This window comes from Meles meles, chromosome 18 (genome assembly GCF_922984935.1).
Source record: "Meles meles chromosome 18, mMelMel3.1 paternal haplotype, whole genome shotgun sequence".
In the NCBI taxonomy this organism is placed as follows: domain Eukaryota; kingdom Metazoa; phylum Chordata; class Mammalia; order Carnivora; family Mustelidae; genus Meles; species Meles meles.
Genome location: NC_060083.1, coordinates 52,115,901 through 52,141,733, shown reverse-complemented (window position 1 = coordinate 52,141,733; position 25,833 = coordinate 52,115,901). Strand labels below are relative to the sequence as shown.

At 41.4% G+C, this 25,833-nt stretch overlaps 1 protein-coding gene across 1 annotated transcript in view; it reads right to left on the bottom strand.

Moving 5' to 3' along the window:
* CEP112 (centrosomal protein 112) overlaps positions 1-25,833 on the bottom strand; it is a 409,934-nt gene that overhangs the window by 71,408 nt on the left and 312,693 nt on the right. The window contains exon 23 of the mRNA XM_045984701.1: positions 21,435-21,584. Coding sequence (XP_045840657.1) covers positions 21,435-21,584 — 150 coding nt within the window. The remainder of the gene's footprint in view (positions 1-21,434; positions 21,585-25,833) is intronic.

The following is a 25,833-nucleotide window of genomic DNA, read 5'->3' as shown; positions in this document are numbered from 1 at the left end:
TCCTCCTCTCTCTCTGCCTGCCTCTCTGCCTACTTGTGATCTCTGTCTGTCAAATAAATAAATAAAATCTTAAAAAAAATTGCATTTTGTACATATCGAAGCCAGGAGTCTCTAAACAATGGTGAGAGAATTTAAGCGTGAAAACATTCTCGGTTGCAATAAAATTTATATTTATGAGATCCATTTTACTTAATTCCTAGAAAAAAATGCTAACTGCGGGGCACTTGGGTGGAACAGTCATTTGAGGGTCTGATTCTTGGGTTTTGACTCAGGTTGATATCTCAGGATCGTGAGATCAAGCCCGACATCGGGCTCTGTGCTCAGGGCGGGGTCTGCTTAAGATTCTCTCTCCCTCTCTCTCTGCCACTCCCCGCCCCCTGTATCTGTTTGTCTAAAATAAATACATCCTTAAAAAATAGAAAAATGCTACCCTTTATGGCTGGGCTCTCATTGGGAAATATAATTTGCTCAGCTAAATATGCATGTATATTTTAGGACTTCTTACTATATCATACTTAAAAGTTTTTACTCTGAATTTACAAACTTGCCTTGTCCCTGGAAACAGCCTTTGAAAGGATGTCATGTGCCTCAGGCAAGTGACTGGACGGGTAGTGCACAGCTCACAGATATTCTCTTTAAACTATAATGATCTCACAGATATGAAAACAGGTTAGTCCCAGAAGAGAGAGAAGAAGTCCAAAAAGAAACCAGAAATAGAACAAAAATAAAGTTTCAAACTTGATGATTTTCATCAAGTGGAATGAAATGCCATATTCTGACCACTCTACTTCATTTTTATCTGCTCTTTTGATGAGCAATTTTTCCTCTCTGCCTTTTGCATACTGGTTCTGGCTCAGGGTTTAACCTAAAGGCCGGTGTTTGAAAGTCCATACTCGCATTCTGTGTCCGCCAGCCTTGTAGGTCAACTTTATACATACTAGATAATACAAAGCACTGCTTTGAAAAATGTCTTTTTCCCAAATCTTTTTTTTTTTCCAGATTCTCCTGGCTTTCAAGTTTTAATTTTTCTGAACACAATTTCTTAGAAAACTAGCAGCTAGAGAATTGGTGCCCAGGTGAAGGTACGGATGGTTGAAGGTGAAAATTTTTCAAAGGGCTCCTGACTTCTTGACCAGGAAGAAATGACAGGAATCGAAGACAGGGAGCCAAATGCTGTCTTGGCTGCTGAGAACCTTCCCCTAAAAAACAAAGGGAGCCCCAACAAATTTTTTTCTGACGATGTTCCTCTATTAATATAAAACTTGACTCATCTCTTTAGCTCTCCAAATTTGACTAAGCAAAGCTGGAATGTGAAGGCAGCATCATGTCACATTTTAACTGGAAGTTGCATTTACTAATTTAATTTCAATAAAATATTTACTATATTTCCCTAGAAGCCAATCAATGATTAAATGTTTGCCAAGGGCCTCCTCCAATGCATCCCAGGAGGGAGACAGCCTCCTTCCATGGGCCCCTCGATCTTAGTAGTTCAACATGAACGTGGATTCAATTCTATTGATTTTATTTCAGAAGGATGTAGTTTAACTGTTTCTTCTTTTTTTTTTTATGACATCGTTGTTTATGTTTACTGATAAAATGAAAGGAATTTTTATGTCATGAACTAATCTAGCCTTGACAAGATGAAACAAAACGTTGGATAAACATCATAAGAGAAAGGAAAGGGAAATCCAACTTCGCAGAGCTTCGGGATAGTTTAGGGCTTACGACTGAGAGAGGACAGACCAGAGAATGTTCTCATCTTAGGGTGACGCCTGTATGTAGGACTGTTCTTTCAGCTCTAAAATCTGTTGAGTGTTTCCACATGAAAAATTCAAAGAAATGCTCCTGATGATTTGCCTCAGCGAGGTGCAGAGCGAAAGGGGTTAGAGGGGGGAGTGGGGAAGCAAAGCAGAGGTGTCACCCCAAAGCACGTCATGAAGAGGGTCAGAGGTTTTAGGGACTGCAGAAGTTAAATGGCCTGTCTCCTCTGCATGTGTGCTGCCACACCATTTTAAGAAGAAAGCGCTTCCTAAAGCAAACCATACTTTTATTGCTTCCTACAGTCCACGCGGGGGTGGACACGAGGCCTGGGTTTGTGGGGCCATGAACAGCTGGTGAGTTGACAAATGAACTCTGCCTGAGTGGTCGCACTGCTCAGGCCTGGTGCCCGGCCCCAGGGCGGGCAGTGAGTGGTCCTGTTCTTGTGGGGCTTAGAGGCTGGAGGCAGGGGCGGTGCAGAGGAGTAGAGTGGTCACGTGTCGTGTGTGTCTCTGTAACGGTGGGCACAGAGGAGCAAAAGGGATGGAACGCAAGCCCGTCTTGGGAGGCTGGAATGGCCAGGGAAGGCTCCCCAGGGACAGAGCCATCTAAGATGAGGCCCGAGGGATGCACAGGAGTTGGGCGGGGGAAGGGGCAAAAACAGGATGAGAGAAGCTCAGTAGAGCTGAAGGGTTTGAGGGTGAGTGATGGTGGGGATGTGGGGTATAGGGAGGGGAGGAGAGAGGCGGCAGAGTCAGGCTGGGCAGCCATGGAGTCTGGTGAGCCTTGTTAGAGCATCTGGACCGCATCCTCGGGCCCGTGGGGACCCAGGGAAGCAAAAATCACTCGGGGTGTGGTGTGGAGGAGGGACTGGAACCTTGAGAATCAGGAGAGAGCTGATGGGTCCCTGCACAAGGGGAAGGGCCTTGTGGGGGAAGGGAAGAGGGTGAGCCAAAGTGAAGATTAGACCCAGGGGACTGGCTGCCTGTGGGAAGGAAGGACCAAGTCATTACTTGCACTTGGGAACACAGGGGCAGAATCAGGTACAAGGGGCTCAGATCATCACTTCAGTTTCGAATATGGTGAGTTCTCAGGTTTCTGCAGGACACGTCAAGATCTGCGGAGATAACCAAGAAGCTTCCAGAAAGAGCTGGAATGCAATAAGATCTAAGAGATCTGGGGAAGAGATAGGAAGTTGCCAGTTTTCAAAATATAGGTGGTAGTGGACAAGATCGCCTACAAGAGATCACTGAGTATAATCAGAAAAGCAAAACAGCCCAGAACAATCCCCCCGAAGAGCAATGGGCTTTGAGGGCAAGAAGGGCCCCTAAACATGAGTAAGGGGGGGCTGCCTTCCACCCTGTCAGGTGCTTCAGGGGAGTCAAGCAGATAAAGACAAGAGTGTCTGGTGGATTTAGCAACAAGGAAGCCATTGGCAACCCAAACATCAGTTTCTGCAGAGTAACAGAAGTCAGACTGTCAAGTAACAAAAAATGAGTGGGAATGAAGTAGACACAGCAGCTGGAAGGGGCATGGGATAGAGAGAGGTTTGTTCTCTGGGTTACACTTGAGCATATCTCAACTCCTATTGGCTAGAGTCTTTTTTTTTTTTTTTAAGATTTTATTTACTTATTTGAGAGAGAGAGAGTCAGAGAGAGGGAGCCCGACAAGGGGGAGGGTCAAAGGGAGAAGCAGACTTCCCAATGAGCAGGGAGCCCAACATGGGGCTTGATCCCTGGACTCCAGGATCATGACCTGAGCCGAAGGTAGACACTTAACTGACTGAGCCACCCAGGCCCCCCTTGGCTAGAGCCTTTTAAAAAATCATTTAGCGATCACGTAATGGGACTTTTTAGTAGAAGACACGATTCTAAATGTTTTTCAAGCATTACCTCATTTGATTCTCACAAAAGTTCCTGTAAGTTTTATTATCATTTCCATTTTTTTTTGAAATGGGAAAATAGAGGCACAGAGAACTTGTCTTGAGGCCCCATAGTTTCTAAATGGTAGAGCCAAGATTTAAGCCCTGGCCGTCTGGCTCCAGAACGCAGGCTATGAAGCCCTACACCTCTCTCTAACACAAAACATGCAGGATAACCCAAGAGGATAGTGGGAGCCTTAGAAAAATGACACAGGGGTAACATTCAAAAGATCGGCTTTCATGTAACACTTCACAGTTTGGCAAAGGCTCAAAAATCACTCAAAGCGATGCTAAGCCTGCCATCTTCCTTCCACTGCGCCAGTGGCCTTCCCCAAATCAAGAGTGCTGCTGTTTTGACCCCTTTTATTTATTCATTGATCATCTGACATCATAGACATAAAAGCATGTGAACTAAATGGGTTTTCAAATAATTGGTTTCCTCTCAGAAAACAAATTCTTCAGCCTTCTCGCAAATGAATCTTGGCCCAAGTGTCTTTGCTGAACCCTCTGCATCTAGAAGGCTGAAGAGATCATTATTCGTCAACATTTCCTTCCTTTGGAACGCTCTTTAAATTAGGTAGTGTTCAGAAAGTTACTTTTCCAATCATGACCTCTTTTCTAAATTGGCCTTGAACATTCTGTTTCCAAGGACAGCTAAAGATAATTTTTAAAAAATCACGGCAAGCATGAAGGCCAACCACCGAAGGAAGCATTTCTTAAACAGTCCAAATGAGAAATGGCTTTGCTGAGCTCCACTCTAAAGCCAAGGGCAAGTGCTGCTTAGGTCATGAGGAGCCACTGAAGACTGTGAAGAAGACGCCCCATCCATTTTACAGTAAAAATCGTATGTACACGGCGCGCCTGGGTGGCTCAGTGGGTTAAAGTCTCTGCCTTTGGCTCAGGTCATGATCCCAGAGCCTGGGTTGGAGCCCCACATCGGGCTCTCTGCTCAAGAGGGAGCCTGCTTCCTCCCCCCTCTCTCTCTCTGCCTGCCTCTCTGCCTACTTGTGGTCTCTGTCTGTCAAATAAATAAAATCTTAAAAAAAAATCGTATGTACATTCCATTTTCATGTGTGTTGGACTCCACGGAGTAGGAGGGAAACACCAAAGCCTCAGAAGGCTTGGGGTTCAAGCCTCAGTGCTGCCAATAGCGGCGTGACCAGGCACTGCCCCCCACCCCCCGCCAGGGGCTCAAGATTTTTAATTGTGAAATGAGGGACAAGGATGGGGAGAATGGGAGGTCAGCGAGGTCCATGGGACAACCCTTTAAGGTTCTTTTCTGCTCGAAGATGTTAGTAATCAGTGAAATAATATGGGGCCATGATTTCAGTTGGTGTAAGAGAGTTTCACATGAATACCCACTATTTTTAAGAATCTGCTCATTAAACTTTGTTAAGAAAATGGCAAGGATGACAGGAAGGATGGATGAGAACATGATGTTCGAGAACAGAGAGATGGTGAGCTCGAGTAGAAACCTGTCGTCAGGAAGAAAAGAGAAATCAGAAGAAACGCTCCGCCGGAGGAAGTGTGACACGGGACCCGATGGACATGACCCGAAGTGAATTGATCAGAGCTCAGGATCCGTTTTAATGACAGCGCATTAGGCCAAGAAGTGAAACAGGAGACAGGGTGGCAAGGCGGAAACAGGGACCACAGCAGAGTTGATCTCAGGGAAGAATATCCATTGTTCAGGCTGGGAGGGACTTGCAGTTAAGCACCCCTCTTTGGTCTCTCCAAATAAGCATATCCTAGTATTTAATCTTGGGCTGCACACAGTGTGTTCAGAGAAGGACACAGGCAGCGTCCCATCTAGACAACACACCATCTTGTGATGCCCTATTGGAACAGGAACCCACACTGTGTCTGTCCCCTTCCCAGGTAGGTAAACACCCACAACGAGGTGCTGTATATTAACTCTAGCCAAAGGGGGAAAAAAATAGGCCAAACTCAGACTTTGTAAACTTTGCAGATCCTATTCAAGAAGAAAGCAAACCCAGATAAGCCAGATTGGAAAATCGAGGGGAAAGTAAACAGATCTCTCTCTGAGGGACACAGACATGTGCTACTATCTGAAATCGTTTTGAAAGCAATAACGAAATACTACTGACAAAAATGATTCCCTGTGCAAGGCCTGGCCACCCATTGAGGTCGGGTCAGAGCTGTAGAGGAAGACAACTTTCCTGGGGAGGAACCTGGGAGGGACCCAGTTGTCTGGGTGAGAAAATGCAGCCCAGCGTTGCTTTTGCATTTGGAACGAATCTGCCACTAGGAATGGCAAGCATATAAGATGGAAAAAGAGCCATTGGGATGAAAAGAAAAATAATGCTTGTTTCTAAGAATGCTGCTGCTTTGTTTTATGAACTAGTCTATTTGTTTTGGCTGCAACTGAACTCAAGAATGTTTTCTGCATATTTTACAGAGTAGTTTATAGACATCAAAGGAACAATCTCTCCTTTCATCATTATTTACACATAAAAATAATGCAATTTGTGGTGCATAGAGGATGTTACTTCTTAAAAAGCTCTCGAGTCTAATTTATTAATTGCTTGAGATTTAAAGTTAAACAAGGGTGAGATGCAAATCGCATGTTACTCTGAAATACTGTACCACCAAATCTTGTTTTATTAATGAGATGGTGAGCAGCCATATGAATATTTATTTAGGTGGTTAGAGGGCTTTATGAAGAATCCTGGAGCAAGTGACAGAGACATAAAAGCAAAAGGGTTCTGCCTCTTGAAGAAAATGGGGGCTGTTGCTTTGTTTTTAATTCCACTTTTTCCTCTGTGCTTCCAACATTAAAGCATTCCTGTAACCCACCAACCACCCCAGATCCCTTTCGCTCCAAATCTTTGGTTTCAGCTGCTCCCCCTGCGCCCTGGTAGCAACAGTCTCCTCTTGACGAGCTGGAAAAGGACATTTTGGTCTGCCCTCACGGCTCAATGGCATCATGTCAGTTTTTTCTGATTTTTTGTCAATTACATGCATTTGGCAAACACAATACACATACAAATATTAGATTTATTTTGATGCGTTTGTTTTGATTTAGTTCCTTAGAAATTCTGTTCAAGCTGTCAATTAACTCTCTATATTCTATATTATCTCCTGGAACAAATGTCCTAACTACACACACACACACACACACACACACACACACACACACACGTAAAGCAGAATGAGCTAGGCCTGTCTTAAATATTGTTTCATGGCTTATAAGGCACACTTACGTAGAACGAGCTATGATAATACAGCTGTTTATTCACAGCTTCACTTTTGTCTCACCAAGAGTATGTAATAACTGCTGGAAAATGTACATGCCATATATATGCAGAGGGACACACATCCTATCTTTTTTGGAAAAGTATGTGCACACCCACACACCAACACACACACACAGACACACACACACACACACATACATTCACATATATATACGCATCCATTGCATTTCCTTTTGTAAAAACCAATACCCGTCAACATAGAATCATGTAAAACGGAGTCAGAACAACTTATGAATCAGTTGTTAACTTCTGTAGCAACAAAGATGATGGTAAACAAAGTCCCACCAGGCCATGGGAATCCAGGGGCTCTTCTTCCCATCCCTGTCTAGCCTCCTCCCTGTTCCCTGTGGCCTCCCCTCCTGCCCCATCCTGGCTCTGTGGCTTAGGCCCCTCAATACCCCATAGATCTCTGCTCCCTGCTTCCTGCTCTAGGTCCCACTTCCTAGTCCTTCAAATGAGATGATCTCATCTAATTGTTAGGAAGAAAGTCTCTGATTAAACAATTCACATTAGAGCGTGAACGACTTCAAGTGGTTTTAAATATGTTAACACATCAAGGATGTCTGCATCTTAGAAGAAGAGTTTGCGAACCCAAAGGCTTAGATAGTTAACTGCAGGTGTGTGTGTGTGTGATGTGTGTGTGTGGGTGTGTGTATTCCTACTTCTTTTAACTACAAGGTTGGGGATGATACACTTCAAGCTGCCTTAAAAAATACAATAGCAGACCTAAGATTGAGCATTTAATAATGAGAGATTATATTCTTTAAATCAACTAAGTCTGTATTCTTGGCTCCCAGTGATTCGGCTACTGTGCAGAAGCCAGAAATAAAGAAAGAATCATTAAGCCTTAAAGAGAGCTTCATGAAAGTAAAGGTCCTGAGGGAAGGGGCAGTCAGAAAGGTTTCCTAGAGGAGGCAGGTAGGACCTGAGATGGCCTTATAAGAAATTAAAACATCAAAATATAGAAAAGGAGAAATGAAATGTCTTAGCCTCCCAAATGGCCAGCTGCCCCATTTTGAGGCTCATTCAGGCAAATTTAAATGTATGTGCCCTTCTGCCTTCTTTTCATTTATAACATGGTGGCCATCTTGTCTCCCTTCCCACAGAGATCCACTTCAGTCTTTTAAAATGGCCTCATGGTATTCCATTGTATGGATGTGTGTGCCATAATTCATCGCTTTCCCTAGCTTTTTGCTCAAATAATATTGCATATTCCTGCAAGTATGTCCGTGGGATAAATTCCTACCCCTGGAGCTGCTGAGACAAAGGCTCTGTGCATTTCAGGTGGTGGTAGACGCCCGAGACGCCCTCCAAGGAGGCTGCCCCACTTACGCTCCCAACAACTGTGCATTGTCAGGTATTTTTGCAAATTCAAAATTTATGCCTATCCAATGGCAGCCAGCCCTTCACAACTTTGTAGTGTTGATTTACATTTCTTTAATTATGAATGAGAATTCGCATATTTTTCACAGTTTGCTGGATATTGCTTTTTGTCTGTGAATTCTGTGTTTGTACCCTTTGCTTTTCTCGTCCACTGGCTTGTTAGTCTTTTCCTATTGATTTTCAAGCACCCTTTGTAAGGCAGGGAAGTTAGTGATTTAAGACTTCTCTGGCAGAGTTCTTCATCCTGGACTGAGCTGAGAGACTTTTGGCACGGACACCAGCTGAGAGGAGGCTGTTTTAAATCAAATGCAAGTTGAGAAGGGCTCCGAATAGGTCAGAGCAGAGGAATAAGAGATATTCTCGGATTCTGGTGATAGGCTTGAGGTAAATTGGGATGAAGGAAAGAAAGGACAAAGATGAACCCAGAGTTTCTAACAGGAAACAGAAAGCTTGGGGGTAACCCTGATAGGCTAAGGAAGAGCCAATTTGGAAGGGAGGATGGTAATTCAATGTTGTAGTTACTGAGTTTGAAACAGCAGTGTAGTCTCCAAAGGAAGATGGTTTCCAGGCAGCAAGAGATACAGGACTCAATTGGGAATCAGGCTGAGGCTTCTGGGAAGCATCCCGAAGGACGTGACAGCTGAAGTCATGCAGGAGATGAGCTCACGGTGGAAGGGAAAAGGGGAAGTGAAGGACACAGGACACAGACTTGAGAAAAACACCCACAGGGAGGAAGAGAGATCAATAGAGGAAACAAGTAAAAGAAGTATCATATATATCTAGAGCAGGGGTTAGCAAAGGATGGCCAACAGACCAAATCTGGCACCCAGCCAGTTTTTGTAAATAAAGTTTTATTGGAACACAGCCATGCCCACTTGCTGACATATGGTCAAGTAAAGCTACCTTCACACCACAGAGGCAGGAGCTGAGTAGCTGCCACAGAGATCATATGGCCTGCAAAGCCTAAAACAGTCACTGTCTGGTCCTTTATAGAAGAAGTTTGCCAACCTCTGTTCTTGAAGGAAAATTGTTGGTCAGTACAGTCAAAGGCTGCATGGAGTTAGAGGATGAGTAGAAGTGGGGAAAGCACCACTGAATTTAGAGAAGAGGTAAAAGGTTAGTTACTTTGTAAACTGCCCATCTGTTGGGCTTAGAAATTGGACTTTAAGGGAACATATGGAAGAGCGACGTCATATAGTACCCATCCAAAAAATGAGAGCAGGTGGTTGGCCAGTAGCTAGAAAGAGCAGCAAGAGGAATAACAGAATGCTGTTTATCCACCTGTCCGTCCACACGCCCCTTGCTCTGAGAAGGCTGAGCAGCATCATGAGCATGGCGACTACAGCTGGAAGTTGGTTTCATCAAGAAAGTAGGAGAGGGGCGCCTGGGTGGCTCAGTGGGTTAAGTGTCTGCCTTCGGCTCAGGTCACGATCTCAACATGCAGGGACTGAGCCCGCATCCGGCTCTCTTGCTCAGCAGGGAGCCTACTCCCCTCCACCCCACCTGCCTCTCTACCTACTTGTGATCTCTTTTCTCTGTGTCAAATAAAATAAATAACATCTTTTAGAAACGATCTTTAAGAAAGAAACAAAGAACGGAGGAGAAAAGGAACTCTAGTAGCAGCAGTACCCTAGTACATGTTAATAACTGGCTCTCCAAGAAAACAAGTCTTTGTAGCAGTGTGTACCAAGTTCCATGGTGTGCACATTCCAGCGGGTGGAATTCCTGACAATGTAACAATCAGCTCGCTCAAGCTAGCACACGCCTGGGCCACCCCAACCGGGTGTTGCTGCCACCCAGGCCCAAGGTGGGGGATAGAGTATAGGAGGACAGCAGCAACATGCTGAATTCTTTGGGAATAAAACCTGAGGAAGCAAAAGATAGTATTATGCTCCATGAAAGGAAGAGGCATACATTTCACTGTTGATAAATAGGAAAAGAGAGGTTTATCAAGAGTCACCTGAAACTGACCAGAAGCCCAGCTTCTGCTGGAGAGAATGGGCCAAGAGCCAATTGAAATCAAGACATCACAAAACTACTTAATATAACAAATATATTAAGTCATTATCAAGTCTTCTAATAATTAAAATTCTTTATAATGCAGTACTTCTGAATATACACATGGATATGAAATATATATAATTATGTGTATAAACACATATGTATATACATAGTAATCGTTCAGTAATTTTGGTTATGGAGGCTTACAGCTATGTATTTCGGTGCTTATTATGCTCATTTAACTGACTTTGAAATAGTTTTTGAGATAGTTCAGAATCATTCAAGATCAAAATATTTCCAAATAGCTCTTTAATTTTTTTCAAATATTAAAGAAACTGATGTTTATATATTCCAATATTTGATTCACCAAAGCCATTCATATACTGGACCCTGCAGTAACAAAATTCCGGTGGCTTCCAAGAGTAGTGTTTACACAGCTACTGGCGAAGGAGAATCTGTTTTCACCTGGTCTCTTTGACTCACTCTCCGTCACTCCCGCATTCACTCATTGAACCCTAACTGGTCTCTTAGTATCTATAAGGCAGTGTCCCAGAGGCCAAAAATACTTTTCATAATGCCTGAAGGATTTTGTCCACTGAACAAATGATCTTCAACTAGTTTTTAATAAAATAAAGTTTTGCCAGAGAACAGAACTGAAGGAAAGGCAGGGGGGTAAAAGGCTCTGAGGGGGAGAACTGTTAATTTCTTCTCTGCTCATCATTTATTGTTCTTGCTTCTTTTTGCTCTAGGAAGCAAGGTCATAATTCACTACTATGCTGTACCCAATCTTATCTTCCAGAGTATTCTTCCTGGAAAATGGTACTTAGGGCTTTTGCCAGTATGAATGAATGAATGGCTCTGTCTTCCTTTCTGAGAATGCGGGCAAGCCTTCTTGGGTGGGATGGAAAATACATTTCTATTCTTAGCGTTATTAATTCTAATTCAGGAGGGCACAAAGAAAATGTCACTACCCACCCACCCACCCCCTGCCCTTAGGACGTGCATACAGGGGAGACAAGAATTAAAAAATGAACAGGTCCCAAACAAAGCCATCTGATGCTAGGCACTGAGATTTCTTTCTGTTTCTCAATGACTAAAACCCCACAATGAGGTTTATAATTTTATTCTTTGGGAAATGGATTCCTGTAAGCTTTTAGCACAGTGAGAATTGCCCAATCTTATGAAATATTCTCTTTTCCCCCCTCAAGCCCTTCTGGTAATACGGACCAGATTTCTAGATGTCCTACTGGCAGCCGACCTTTTCTCGTGAACTCCAGTCAGTGGCCAAGGGAGAGAAGCATCAGTGCTTTAAAATCTCTTTTCTATGCCTGCGAGCAAAAATTTTACAACATTTCTCCTTGATATGAAATCTCTGCTTGGACATCTGGCTTCACAGTGAGGAACTTTCAATACACTAGCTTCAAAGGAAGGGCTTAGCCCTGGTGGGGCAGTGATGCCAGAAGAATGTTGCACAGTCTTTCTATAGAACTATTTCTAAAAATTTCCCCCGGTGAACTTCTGTGAGTTCAGTGGCTAGAGCTAACTAACATTTAGATAACTTCGCTTTTGTGGACAGCCTTTTGGGAGCCTTCCCGGGGGTAGACAAGCTATGCAAGGTATAATATATGCGAAGGGTATTTTATTCGAACCTGCCTAATCAGACCAAACCCAGCACTGTTACCATAAGATCGAGATTATTTACACCTATCTGCTGTACCACCCCCCAATATTTACAAGCTTGTTGCCATCCACAAGATAACATGAGAATAAATGGACACTACTGGTCCTCAGAGCCTGGATTTATGAGGTAGTATCATTCACTCATTCAGTATCTTCCTGGCATTTTCTGCTGGACCAAATGTTGTGGCAAGTGCCTGCTCCCAAGAAGCTCAGAGTCCAGTCGGTAAGAAAGTAAGTCAATCAAAAGACAGGTTCACAATCTCCTATCTGCAATCCTGAAATTCAAAATCCTCTGCAAACCACAAATGATTTTTGAAAGGTTGTGGTTCACTTGCGAGGCAGCAAAACCGCACTGATGTTTGCCAGGGTTCCTGGCCCTTTTTTGTCCCGTGTGTAATACGGGCAGTTTCACTGTGCGCTTGTGCGTCTGGCGCAGTGTGCCACCCGACCCCACCGACGATAAAGGACAAGGACTAGGACCGTACCACCTTCCTGGAGTCAGCGGAGTCTGATTGGTGAAACCTAGCCGACTCCAAGGTCTTCCCACTCTGACACGTCACAGAAAAGATGACATTTAAATCTTAAAAGGGAAGGACCTCACACACAGTTCACGGGAGCACAGGGAGCATGGCATGAATGCTGAGGACTGGCTGTTTGATGAGGCAGACAAAAGGGCAGCATCCACACAAGCAGTTCTCAAAGTTTTTCATCTTTGGATCCCTTTATGCTCTTAAAAGAATCCCAAAGAGGCTTTTTTAATGTGTGTTATAGTTAATGATATTTGCTGTATTAGAAATTAAAATTAAGAAATATTAAGATATTTATTAATTTTAAAATAAGCCATAAATCCATTGTGTGTGAACATAAATATCATATTTTTTTAATAAAAAAGAACTATTTTCTAAAGAAAAAAATTAGAAAATGGCTATGCTTTCTATTTTTCTGAATCTCTTTAATGTCTGGCTTAATACCAGGGAGCTGGATTCTCCTGTCTGCTTCTGTTCTCCATCTCTTGCAATGTGTTGCTCTGGGTTGAGTATAGGAAAATAATCTAGTCTCCCACAAATAAATAATTAGAAAAAGAAGGATTATTTTAGTGGTCTTTTCAGATGATTGTGGGTACTCATTGGGACAAATAAAAACTTGACAAGTGGCGGTGGTGCCGGGTGGCTCACTCGTTTGAGCATCTGCCTTTGGCTCAGGTCATGATCCCGGGGTCCTGGGACTGAGTCCCTCATCTAGTCCCTCCCTGCTCAGTGGGGAGCCTGCTTCTTCCTCTCTCTCTCTGCTCCTTTCCCTGCTCAAGTGTGCTCTCTCTCTCTCTCACACACACAAATAAATAAATAAAATCTTAAAAAAAAAAAAAAAAAACACCCAAAACTTGACAAGTGGTAGTTTCTTAAAGGTCAGCTGCAATATCCGATTTGACGCTCTTAGCCGTGAACTTTGCCAACTGCTCCATTGAAACCAATTGTTCTCATTTACACTTTGTAAGGATCTTTTACCCACACACGATTTTGTAACACCGGGTATTGGTCATTTGGAAACACTGTGTTCGATGAGTTAAATAAATCTTCCAAATGTTGATACACGTCATTATATTCCTCCCCCTTTCGTCCCATTCACATCATTAGTAATACCACTGATCTCATCAGAAAAGTCTTTAAGTACTGGGAAGCCGTCAAGCTTACAGTGATGGTACAAGGTTTTCCAAATTTGTGATTTCTGCTTGAAAGCTCAGATTTTATCATTAGCAACAATGTAGTCAGCTGTGGGCCTTGAAGTGTCAGGTTCACTTCCTTCCTTCTCAAGAACACCTCTGCCGGACAGTCATATCTGAATAAGCCTGGTTTGCCTGTCCGTCGCTCCTTCCAAGTGCTGAGCGTTCAGCTCGCACTCAAACACACGCAGAACTGCTCTTCCTAAAGACAACACCCTACTTCAGTCTGCAGTAGAAGCGCTTTGTGTGTACTTCCTATTAATATTAAAAAGATGTGTTCTCAAGGGTTGAGATTTAATAGAATACTTTATTGCTTCAGGTTTGTTATTGTTGTTTGTTTGTTTTTAAAGCACAAGTGGATGGTGGTGAAGGAGCTAATCACTACGTGGGTGAGTGGCGATGCTGTGTTTTGTGCTAGGACACCAGCAGTTTTATCCAGTGTGGCTTCTATACCATCAGTGCAAATGTGAACACAGTGAAAAACGCAAATGATGGCTTAGTGTTATTATGAAGATAGTTTTGACCTTGTGGAGCTCCTGGAAAGAGAGTAGGGACCCACACGCGTCTGAGGACACTGTGAGAACTGCTGGTTTGGATCATACCAAATGTTTCGTATGCCAGGAGGGCAACGGAAAGCCATCGACGGATTTTAAGAAGCAAACCACATGCTCATATTTGTGTTTTCGAGAGGCTGCTTATCAACAGGGAGAGGGACAGGCTTGGGACTGTTGAGTTATTGGCACGATTCTATATAGGAGGGATTGTAACAGGCAAGGACGAGACGATGAAGGGCCAATTAAGAAGGCGGGAACTGGTGACTGCAGGATGGGGTATGAGCTTGCAGACATTTAGAAATTATTTCTAGAAATAGACCTCAGAAAGGTGAGGGAGCAGAAGGATTCATTCAAGGGGACTTCCAGAATCTGACCTGAGGGACCGGGTGGTGGTATTTAATTCAGATCAGTATAAGAAGAAAAACAGGTTGGGGGCAAGGTAAGAATGAGAGAAACATAAATTAAGTTCATAGGATGTCTAGTTTGGGTAGCCTAGTGGCTCTTCAAGTGAAAATGTGGGATGGTAGTTCGAAATCTGGACTGAGGGCTCAGAAAAAAAAGATTATGTGGAGATGAAGATTCAAAATTCATTTGCACAGAAACTACATACGTGAAGGGGTGAGAATGTCCAGGAGGCATACAAAGGAAATAGAAGAGGTCTTGCTTAATTCCACTACTTGAGTGCTAAAAATGGGAACAAGGGACAGGGAATGGGGATGGGAGAGAGGGTTTCGGAATGGTGGATGAACTGAGCATGTGTTGCCATGGAGCTAAGATTTGAGAGGCTGTTTATGTGGCCGATTAAGTCCTTGTTCACAGACGTTCACGGACTCTTACTAGAATAGTTCAGTAACTTCCTTGCCCCATTGATGTAGAAGAAATGAGGCTGGGGCTGCAGGGATGTTTTTCCCTGCTCATCATTTTGTACTCATCATAATCTACCATGAGGAGGCTACTCCAGGAAGCTACTAGTCTAGGGAGATTGTGCAGGCACGTAGAGTTGTCCTGAACTCATTCTAAAACCTGGAGTCCAATGAAACCAATCAACAGCCTGAATCCAAACCACGGCAATAATCCATAGATATGCTGCAAACAATTAAATAAATGCTTGTTATTATAAGTCATTAAATTGGGGGCCTTGTTTGTTATGCAGCATTATTGTGGCAATAGCTGATGAACACACGTTCCTTGTAAAATGTTATAAAGGAGTCAAACGGGCTTCTAAGATCAAATAGAAGGTTTTGCAACACCAAATGAAGTGACTAAATAAGAATGAAAACTAGCAAAAATTCACTAGAGCACTGAAGCCTGTAGTCAAGGAAAGAAACGTGACTCTGGAGCACAAAAACCTCCAATATCTGCCAATGTCCCCCAATTCATTATTTTGTTAGAAGTCAACAAAATCCTGAGAAATCTCATTTTCCTCTTCCAAAGTGAGATGTGGAAATGGATTGTGGTGGAAAAACAGGTAAATATCAGGGCTGTCTATCTCTGAGAAAAGTGAAGGTCTCAGGACCTTAGGGATGCATGCGAAACTGGGATAATTCAAACCCCAAAGGGATATCAGATGCCCTCTCCCATTTAGGTAGTGTGAACGCAGAAACACAGAACAGTCACCCCAACCAGACTACACAGACACCTCTACTCCAGCTCTTTCTTTCCCTCCCTTCAGGTTAGAGAAAATGCACAGACATCACAAATCGCTTTTCTTACAGAGAGGAGACAATCACGATGCTTCAGAAACATATATTGAATGTTTAATATGTAGAGGTATTCTGGTTAATTACTGAATTTATCCTGGTTACTCTACTAACCTTAACACAATAGAGAAAGACTTCTTTAGGAATCCCTCAAAAAAAGCACATCATTTCCACAGGGGAAAACCTAGTCTTGCACAGCCTCTCCCACAGCAATATTAACTGCTAGGTGGGCAATGTTTACAGTTCTCATGAGAAAACACGTGACCAGGAAGATGTGCCCATCTGACATGGTGTTCAAACATAAAGGTAAATGGGCAGATGTTCTTAAACATGAACAACTCAGGGAAGACAGAACCATGAGTCTTAGAAAAACTATTTGACCATGAAATCCAGCCAATTAAGAACCAAATCAAAGTATTAACTTCAGAAACGGAGTCACCGTGGTAAAAGGTCTAGTGGTAAGCACCACTCCACAAAGGACAGCATGAGTATTAAACTGAAGAACAGGGTATGGACAAACTGTGACTACCACAAACCTGGACAGTGTAAAAATAATAGCACCACCCCAGGCAGGAGGCAGAAAGCAGGGGTTATGGGAGAAAGTATGAACATACTAATGTACTCATTTTCCACCCCAAATCAAATTCTGTTCAAAAGTCCAACAAGTCCTTCTTTAGACTCTAGTTTCTTCCATCCATTGAACTGAAGTAATGTTAACTCCAGAGATCTTTCTAAAACAAGCAGAAATACAGAATCTGGAGTATTACTGCATTTTACAAGTCTATTTAGTTTTCCTTCTCTTTTCTCCTTACATGTAGTAGGGTATCTGAAATGATGTTCACCTTAATGCGATGATGACTATTTTCTGATGGGATTTGGGGTGACTTTAAATATTACCTTTCCCCCTACATTTTGAATCATTTGTGAGCATATGCAACTACCCATTTTTTACAAAAATGAGATTTTCTTTAAAACTATGCATGCAACTATGCCATGATGTTAATTGACATCATGTAGTACTATTTCATATGGGTGAGGAATTAATGGGAGATGAAAACCAGATGTTTAGCATAGACTATGGGTTCAGGATGGCTTCACCATCTCTGACACTCCTCCCTTCCAGAGGTAGAGACTAATTCCACTCCCCTTGGTTCAGGCTGACCCTGGGACCTATCTCAACCAAGAGAATGTGGTAGAAGTGCCATGTGAATCTTCCTACAGTAGCCTTAAGGGAAGTGCAGATCTGCCTTCACCTATTGGAATACTCCTCTTGGATGCCAGCTTCCATGTGAAAGGCCTGACCACCCAGTGCATGAGGCCATACGGAGAGCACCTGGAGCCATATTGGATGTTGCAGCCCCTGCCAAGCTCCCTGCTGAATGTAACTCCACCATGCCACACATGGAGCAGAAGAACCACCCCGCTAATCCCTGCCTGAATTTCTGATCCAAAGAATTCTAGGCATATAAAATGGTTGTTGCTTTAGAACACCAAGTTTTGGGATGGTCTGTTATGCAGAAGAGCTGGCTCTTTTTAGAAGCTTGACTTTGAAGGTAAGGAGTGAGCTAAAACAGTAAATAAGTGATAAAGATCTTTTTGCTCTCAAAATAGGGCATAATACGGTATAAAAGATTTACCCATAGGATTGTATTTGTTTCTATAACTCATTTTACACCCCCAGGAATCCTGTTCTGTGAAAGACCTCACTTGGTCCATTGTTTCTTAGCCAGAATCATGCCCGCTGTTGGTCTCCACCACCATGATTAACATCCACTGGGCTCCCTTGGACTGCTGGCTCCTCCACTTTTCACCAGTTTTTATTGTTTCTTATTGCAAAAGTGATGTTATAATTAAAAATATGGTGCTGAGATAAAAGAAAGTTACCACAAATTCCACCCTGCAGAGATGTCCTCCAGTAAAATCCCATCTTTTTTCTCTTTATATGTACTTTTATTTGCAAGCATGACCTCATATATAATTTCTGTAAACTATTTTCATTGAAAACTACGTTGTGAACATTTTCACTATCCTTAAATATCCTTCCCCAGCACCATTTTAAATACTGCATCATTTTTAGTTTATGTACTATGGCAAAAAATATAGAAAGGAAATAGAAAGTATGAGTATTGTGGGTGCCTTGTCTGCAATGGGACCTTGATAAATAGGTATTGCATAGGGGCGCCTGGGTGGCTCAGTGGGTTAAAGCCTCTGCCTTTGGCTCAGGTCATGATCTCAGGGTCCTGGGATCGAGCCCCACATCGGGCTCTCTGCTCCGCAGGAAGCCTGCTTCCTCCTCTCTCTCTGCCGGCCTCTCTGCCTACTTGTGATTTCTCTCTGTCAAATAAATAAAATATTTTTTAAAAATAGGTATTGCATAGATGAGTGAATGCTAGAATGAACTTCTTTTGGCTAGCTAAAGCTTTGTGCAACCTTTTTAACTGCCACCTTCAGGCACATTCTGGAAATGGGTCAAAAGTTGGGCATGTCTCTCAGGCAATGTAATAATGGTAGGTATTGCCAAATTATTCTCCAGAAATATTTTAGCAGGTTATACTATACCATACTGGTGGCCCTTAAAAGTGGATTGTGATAGGCTACTTTTCTCTCAAGAATTACTTTAATAAAAGGTCTGCTGATCCACGGAGACATTATCATAAGCTCTGGCAGGGTGAGTAACACATTTACTCTCCATCCTCATCCTCGACTGCCAGCTTGAGGGCTCAGCTTGTCCCCAACCCAGAAAGTGGGACAGAGTGCATTTCACAATCAATATGCACACTCTTTATATGGCACTCTTTGATTCTCATATTTCAATATAGTAGTATTTAACATCACAAAGTCTTTGGTACATGTGAGCTTGTTTTAACATAGATGCAGACAAATGCGTTTGGTTTCAGAAAACCAAACACAAGCCTCATGGTGCCTGTGCCTCTCTCTGAGTATCTGGATCTGTCTATGTACCTGTATGTACAAAACACTCAAACACAATTAGAGTGCCCGAATCCAACAGCTGTTGCAGACCTGCTGTTATCACTTAGGCAGACAGAAAATGAGAGTGAGGCTATCTGCGTTCATTTGTGCATTTGGCCAATGACTGGCTTTCACAGGCAGAATGTAGAGACTGGGGTATGTCCAACAGTTCATGGCTGAGCCTTTCCCGTCACGAAGACTGTGGCTTGAACCTGGCTGTGACAGCTGTTGGGCAGTATGAACTTAGGACTGGGTATTGAACCTCAGAGTCTCAGTTCTCCCACTTGTAAGATGAGGAGGATAGCTATACCTTCCTTGTAAAGATGACAAGAAGGCCTAAATGCATAATGGGGCTGGTGATGAATAAAAATGTCTGGCCGAGAGCCTGCTACATAGGACATGTTAAATGAACATGAGCTATTAATCCTTTTATTTTTGGTGACATAGTCTGGAAAAGAAAAGCAATGCGAGGAGTGCTAATGAATTACTTATCTTATGCAGGTTAGTAAAAAGAACCCCACAAAGGTCATTCACCTTACACACAATCTAATTGAGTCAATCAAACCTGTACTATATCTGTAGCGCCTGGGTGGCTCAGTGGGTTAGGCATCCGACTTTTGATCTGGGCTCAAGCTGAGATCTCATGGTCCTGGGATGGAGCCCTGTGTCAGGCTTCAAGCTCAGCAGGGAGTCTGTTCTCTCACCTCTCCTTCTGCTCCTCCCCCCTCCCCTCTTAAACAAAACAAAACAAAAAACTGAACTATATCTTACCTACATTATCATTTATTTTCAAGTACCTATGTTCTGGAGGTCATAAGTATCATATGACATATATTTTAATATAATATATATGTACATCTTTTGAATTCAGTCTTTAAGATCTGACACTTTTCTGGAAATTAGGATCACAATGGTTTTCTGTTTTAACAGGTAAGTGGATTAAAACTGCAAAAACAATTAAAAATAGGCAGACATACTAATTATATTTCTTTCAAGATTTTTTTTTTAATCTAAAGAGACAATACTAGAAACTATGCCTTTATGGAGTAAATTTATGTTTTCCCTTTTTGCGTATGTTGGGATTCAATTATTTATTTGAAATTTGGAAATTGCCTAGTGCACGGGATTTGGATATTGAGTGGAAAAGAAACACACTTAAAATGAAATTTTTATATAACTAAAGGAATTTAAACAAAGTACTCAGCTCAATTCATGCCAAGCAAAACAGTTTCACAGATCAATGAGTAACTCCTGTGCATTTATAAATGAGAAGAGCTTCAGAGATTTTTTTTTCAATTACTAAAATATAAAAAAGAAATCTCTTTTTTCTCTCATACCCCACGTAGGGGGAAAAGAAGCTGGCCGATGGCAATATATAGGGAAAATCTCATTAAGAACAAAATAAAGTAAGTCCTCACCTCTAAAGTGAGGAGGCTGGATGAAATGGCCTCCAAGAGTTGGTCGATATCTGAAGGTTTTTTTTAAAAAAATTCCATTCAGTCTTGTCCAGGCTTAAAGAGTATATTTTTAAAAAGCAACTTACATTAACACTAGCTTCTTGGTAAATTACTCAGATTGCCTACAATAGGCTATAGAAAAGAAAGACGAGGGGTTAGGCAGAAAAGGGCAGTGATAAAACCCAAATGTTTCTTTTATTTTTCCTTGCTTTGTACGATTGCTCAACATGCGTTAAGCGTTGTTATAACAAAGTAAAATCACTGAAAAATATCTTTTGCTGGAAATTCTTTAAAAAATTTTGTTCTCTTTTAAATCTTATTTATAAAGGTTTCCAGATGCTTATCCTCACAGATTAAACACAGCATGATGTAGACACTTATAATAATATTCGCTGCTATGAAGCCAAGAAAAAACTACTTTGAGATCTAACTGCCTATCACCTAAAGAATCAGGGTCCAGGGAACTTTCTGTTGCTATTAAAGGCGTGATTCTCTGAAGCCATGTGGAAACAGCCTAGGTTCTCAGCAGCAACACATCTACCCTGTACTATGTCAAAGCACATCAAATGGTTGGTATTCCAAACCTCAAACAGGTTATTTCTCATTATGTGAATACATAATGAAAGGATGTGGGCAAAGAATAGAATGTAAATTGGAAGCTGACTTCTGAATTTATTAGCCAGCAGTACTGGGCTAAAACAGTCATCCTAATTTCAAGAGACAGTTCCAAAGTGGTTCTCAAGAAAAAGGACAGGGTATTTTTCAAATATTTGTTCAGTGTGAATGGACTGGGCTTGCCAAAAATGACTTTTTATGCTGGCATGTGATCTCTTCGAGGGAAGTCAGCCTGAGTCACTGGATACATCAAAGGTAGAGCCCAGTGAATGGAATTCCAGCAGGCTGCGTGAGGAAGCCAGATACCTGCACCATCGGCCCACTGCTGCGATTCCAGCCCTCCTTTTAATTACATTAAAGCAGCTGGTACCACTGGTTACTGAAGTCTTCAGATTACCTTGATTGCTCGGTCATTATCTCTAATCAGCTGCTTCTTCTCATCTTCAAACTTCTGTATAACATCCTGGAGCCGCCGTTCCGCATCAAGCTGCTGCCGGCTGCTCTCCTCTTTCAGAGAGGAAATGGTTGTCTGAAGTTCTGCTATGATCTAAAATGAAAACAGCATGCTGTGACTTCCAATTCTTCAGTGCGAGGCATCTATTTTATATGTATTTATGCTTCACAAAAGAGTGGATTTGGCAAAACTCTAATCCACAAACTAAATATTTTCAATTAACATATCACACACTATAATGCATGAAATTCCACACAATGAAAGACTATAATAAAACTGTGAATGGTGAACAACTGCTGAACCAAATATATTTGGAAGACATTTCCACTATAACATTCCACAATATTTACTCACCAGAAGAAAGAACATCTGTGATCTCAAAAATAGGAAAAGCATCAGATTTTATTTCGCTGAGAAATAGACTTATTAGAATGAAGAAAGCAATTTTGCCTTTTCTAATACTTGGAACTGTAAGGACCAAAGAAAATAATGAACAGGGCTCCTTCTTTTTCCTTACCTAATTCTACACAACGGTTTTTGAGTACTCACTAAGGTTTGTGCACCGTGTTGAGTGCCTTAAGTTCTCACGTCATTTACAAATGTTATTATCACCTGTCTTTTATAAATGGAGAAACAGAGGCATAGAGAGAGGTCGTACATTTCCCACTGTCGGAAATGACATCGAACTAAAAAGACAGGCGGAACTTGAACCACACAGTCAGATCAATCACCGTACCAAGTGGTTCCTCTCCCTAGACTGTTTTTCTTTTAGACAAGGTTTTGGTGTGGAAGAGAAGCTTATCATGACCAACTGATAGATATCCATAGAAGTTTACCCAGAGACCCCTGTACTATTCTCTACATTGGAGAACCAGTTCTCTCCACGAATGGGTCCCTTCTAAGTTCTCCCAGTAATGAGGGACCTTTTTTAATGAGCTGAGAATATGGCTTTTCCTTGGGTTTGGATGGCTACATTTCCTTTCAAATTCAATAGTCATGACTTCTTGAAAGCAGGAAATAGTTGTTTCTTCAAAACAAAACCAACCTTAGTCCTGGTTAGAATAGAATTCCATTGGTTCTATGGGAACAGGGCTGGTTGGTGAGATACATTGGACAATTCAGTTATTCCTTGAAGTTCAATTTTTCCACCTAGTATTTGGTGGCAAAACTAGAGTACAGTATTGTAAGACAGTAAATAGAGACTCTCTGAAGTCTGCCAGAAGCCAAGTCCTATAGAAATATCAATTATTACTATGGACATAAATGATAGCATATTTACAATAAAATATGGAGTTTCTATGCTTTTAGAAGTGAGCAAACTCACTGTACCAAAGTTTAACATTTAGGATTTGTGAATCACATGTTAAGACCATTGTGAAATAAATGGCAAAATATATATTAGCAGTACATTAATATTTTTAAATATGAACTTGGACCTTTTGCTATGAGTGGAAGAATCCCATTTACTGAGAATAAAGATGTTTTTCATCTGTTTTCTGCATTTTGATTAAATGTTATTCCCATTCTGGCATCAATTCAATGAATTCTCACAGCACTTCTATGAAACAGGGAAGGTTAAATTCTTATAGTGAATGTCAAAAACTGAGGCACAGAATAATCAACTCACTCACAGTCACAGAGCAAGAGGAGCCAGAGATAAGAAAGAGCCAAATTTCCTTGGCCCAACATGAAACTTAGGATTGATATTTTATAAGAGCATGGAGCCAAATAGTAAAAATAACTCACTATTTCAATGACTATTGGAGGGTTTCGAGTTAAGTAAACTACAACTTTGTAAAGGGGTAAGCTTAAGTCTGTCGTGTGTTCATTGTGTGTGTGTGTGCATGTATGTACGCGTGTGTGTATGTTTAGTGCTATGCAGTATTATCACATGTCCAGATTCATATATCCACGACCACAATCATGTAATATGTTTTTAAGGTACAAAGTAATTTTGTTGCTTTAAAGAACGGTAAGATTAGATTAGCTTTTAATTGGCCAAGACTGAAGATAAAAATATGTGTGGGTTCTTCAAGTGAACATAAGGGCAAGAAATAGGGATCTCTCATTTTCAGAAGCTTAATGACAAGAGTACATCAAAAAGAAATAAATGCAGGTTTTAGAAGGAGTTATGAGCAAAGTTCAGGATGTTCTGAGGAGAGCATGCTTGTTTTTGTGTGGAAAATGAAATCTTACATTCTTGGGGGGAATGATGAGATTCTTGGGACGAAGTAATGAGATTATCTTTGGAAAGTTATTCTAAAAACTGACGAAGATGATCTAGGGAGAGTGTCAAAACATTTAAGGTGAATCACGGTAGGCAGGTGAGTAGATAAAGTGGTTGACAGACTGACAGAGGAGATGGATATAGAGGTAGCTGAAAGGTGGATAATTTTTAAAGCCAGGATTGAGATTTAAGATCTCAATTAATACTAACTTGATTAATATGCTTTGGGTAAGGAACAAAACTCACTTGATTGTAGACATAGTGTAAAAAACTGTAGACTATATTCATCTTAGCTCAGTGCATGTAACTGGCACTTAATATTTAATAGTAGAACTATAACCATAGTAAATCAAAATAATAATTACCTGACAAGTTATATTGAGATGATCTAGCCTTTCCATAGAATAATGATATTAAAAGTTTCTGAGAAAAATCAGAACTAATCTATGCAACCATAAACCCCACCAGTTTTGACTGAATCATAATTAAAACGTCACCACTCAACTGAATGTTTACCCTGCATTTGCTTCAGAGAGAGATGCGGATTCGAATATTTCCATGCGATATTAAAAATTAATATTTTGGGAAGCAAAAGGACAGCTATTTCAAGCTGATGCCATAAGCAACCTAACTCATGAAAGCTCTAATAGTTAATTATTGCTAAGCATTTAACACTTTGCAAAAAATGTTTAGCGGGTCTTATTAAGTCTTAGAAATAGGATTCTGAATAGAGGCTGAGATTTTCTCTTTAACTCACTCTGATGTTTTCCAGATTATAGTACGGCTTGAGATTTTTACAAAACTCTTTAAAATACAGCAGGACCTACTTGGGAAGATTTGGTGAACACTGAGATCCTCATCAAACAAGTAGGAAGAGTGGTTCCCCAGCACGTTTTGGCTTCTGGGTTGCCACCCTGGAGAATGACATGAAGGTTGGTGACACAAGGGATATGTAGAATATGCCCAGGCATGAATCTGCCTCAGGTACGTGGGAGCAAGTGAGGGCACTGGGGGGAGCCAGGCTCTTGGCAGTGGGCGAGCTCTACTGATATTCCAGCTCTCGTCTTGCCCACAGTGACCCGTCTTCTTGGAACATGGCAAAATCTTTCTCTGAAAAATGGCTGCCAGGTGAGCCAGCTGAATAGGGACAACTGCGCTAACAATGAAAAGGCAAGGTGAAAATGTCATATTAAGACAAAAAGAACAAAGTTGTGATTCTGATGGAAATCACATTTGGAAGTGTGCCCAGAGATGATGCAGTCATGGCCGTCATGACGAACATGGAGAGTCTCAGAAGGGCACAGTCCTGAGTATGCCACGGGCTTGGTGTTCATGGTCCATTAGATCCTAAAAGCTTGATAAAATCTCAAAGATTAAGTGACTTCCTTTAAGGGAGGAAAATATTTAAAATATTTTCCAAATTTAACCTGATGATCTCCTGGATACCAATGCATTCATTATAAATGCAGTCATCGTATTATTTAAAAAATTTTTTTTTCAGAGAGGGATTTTTTTTTTTTTTTAAACCTGATAAAGAGTTAAGCAACTTTGCTCCTGGCATTGTCCTCAACTTAGATAGGAGTTAGGGATCCCAGCAAACTATCACTAGAAAACAGAAAAAGTCAGTCTATGGTTCTGTTTGTAATGTTCATTTTCAAATAATCTGTTTCTTTAAACCGACTGGATTGTAGACCAGTGTTTCCCAAATGCTAGTACACAGATACAAATATACACATATGCTTCTATACATATAAATATTTACATGCATTTAGGGGTGGACAAACAAAATATTATCAGTGTAAGGTTGTTATCCTACCTTTTATGAGGAGGATGGACTGTCTTTTATTATGTTATTATACTCTTTCAAAGATTTTTTTTTTCCTATTTGGTGTTGTGTTGTCCTTTGATGTATGAAACCATGGCTATAGGACATAGCTGTCACTAGTTGGCTTTTCTTCCTCCTCCTGCTTCTTCTTTGGGAAAATATTTAGCAAGCCCCTGTGCCTCTCCAAATTTTGGAGGGAGATTTGATCAATTCTTGAATACCCAAAAATAAATTTAAAATAACTTCTTGTTCCTTCCGTATCTTTTTTACTCTTTGTTCCCTCTTTTCTT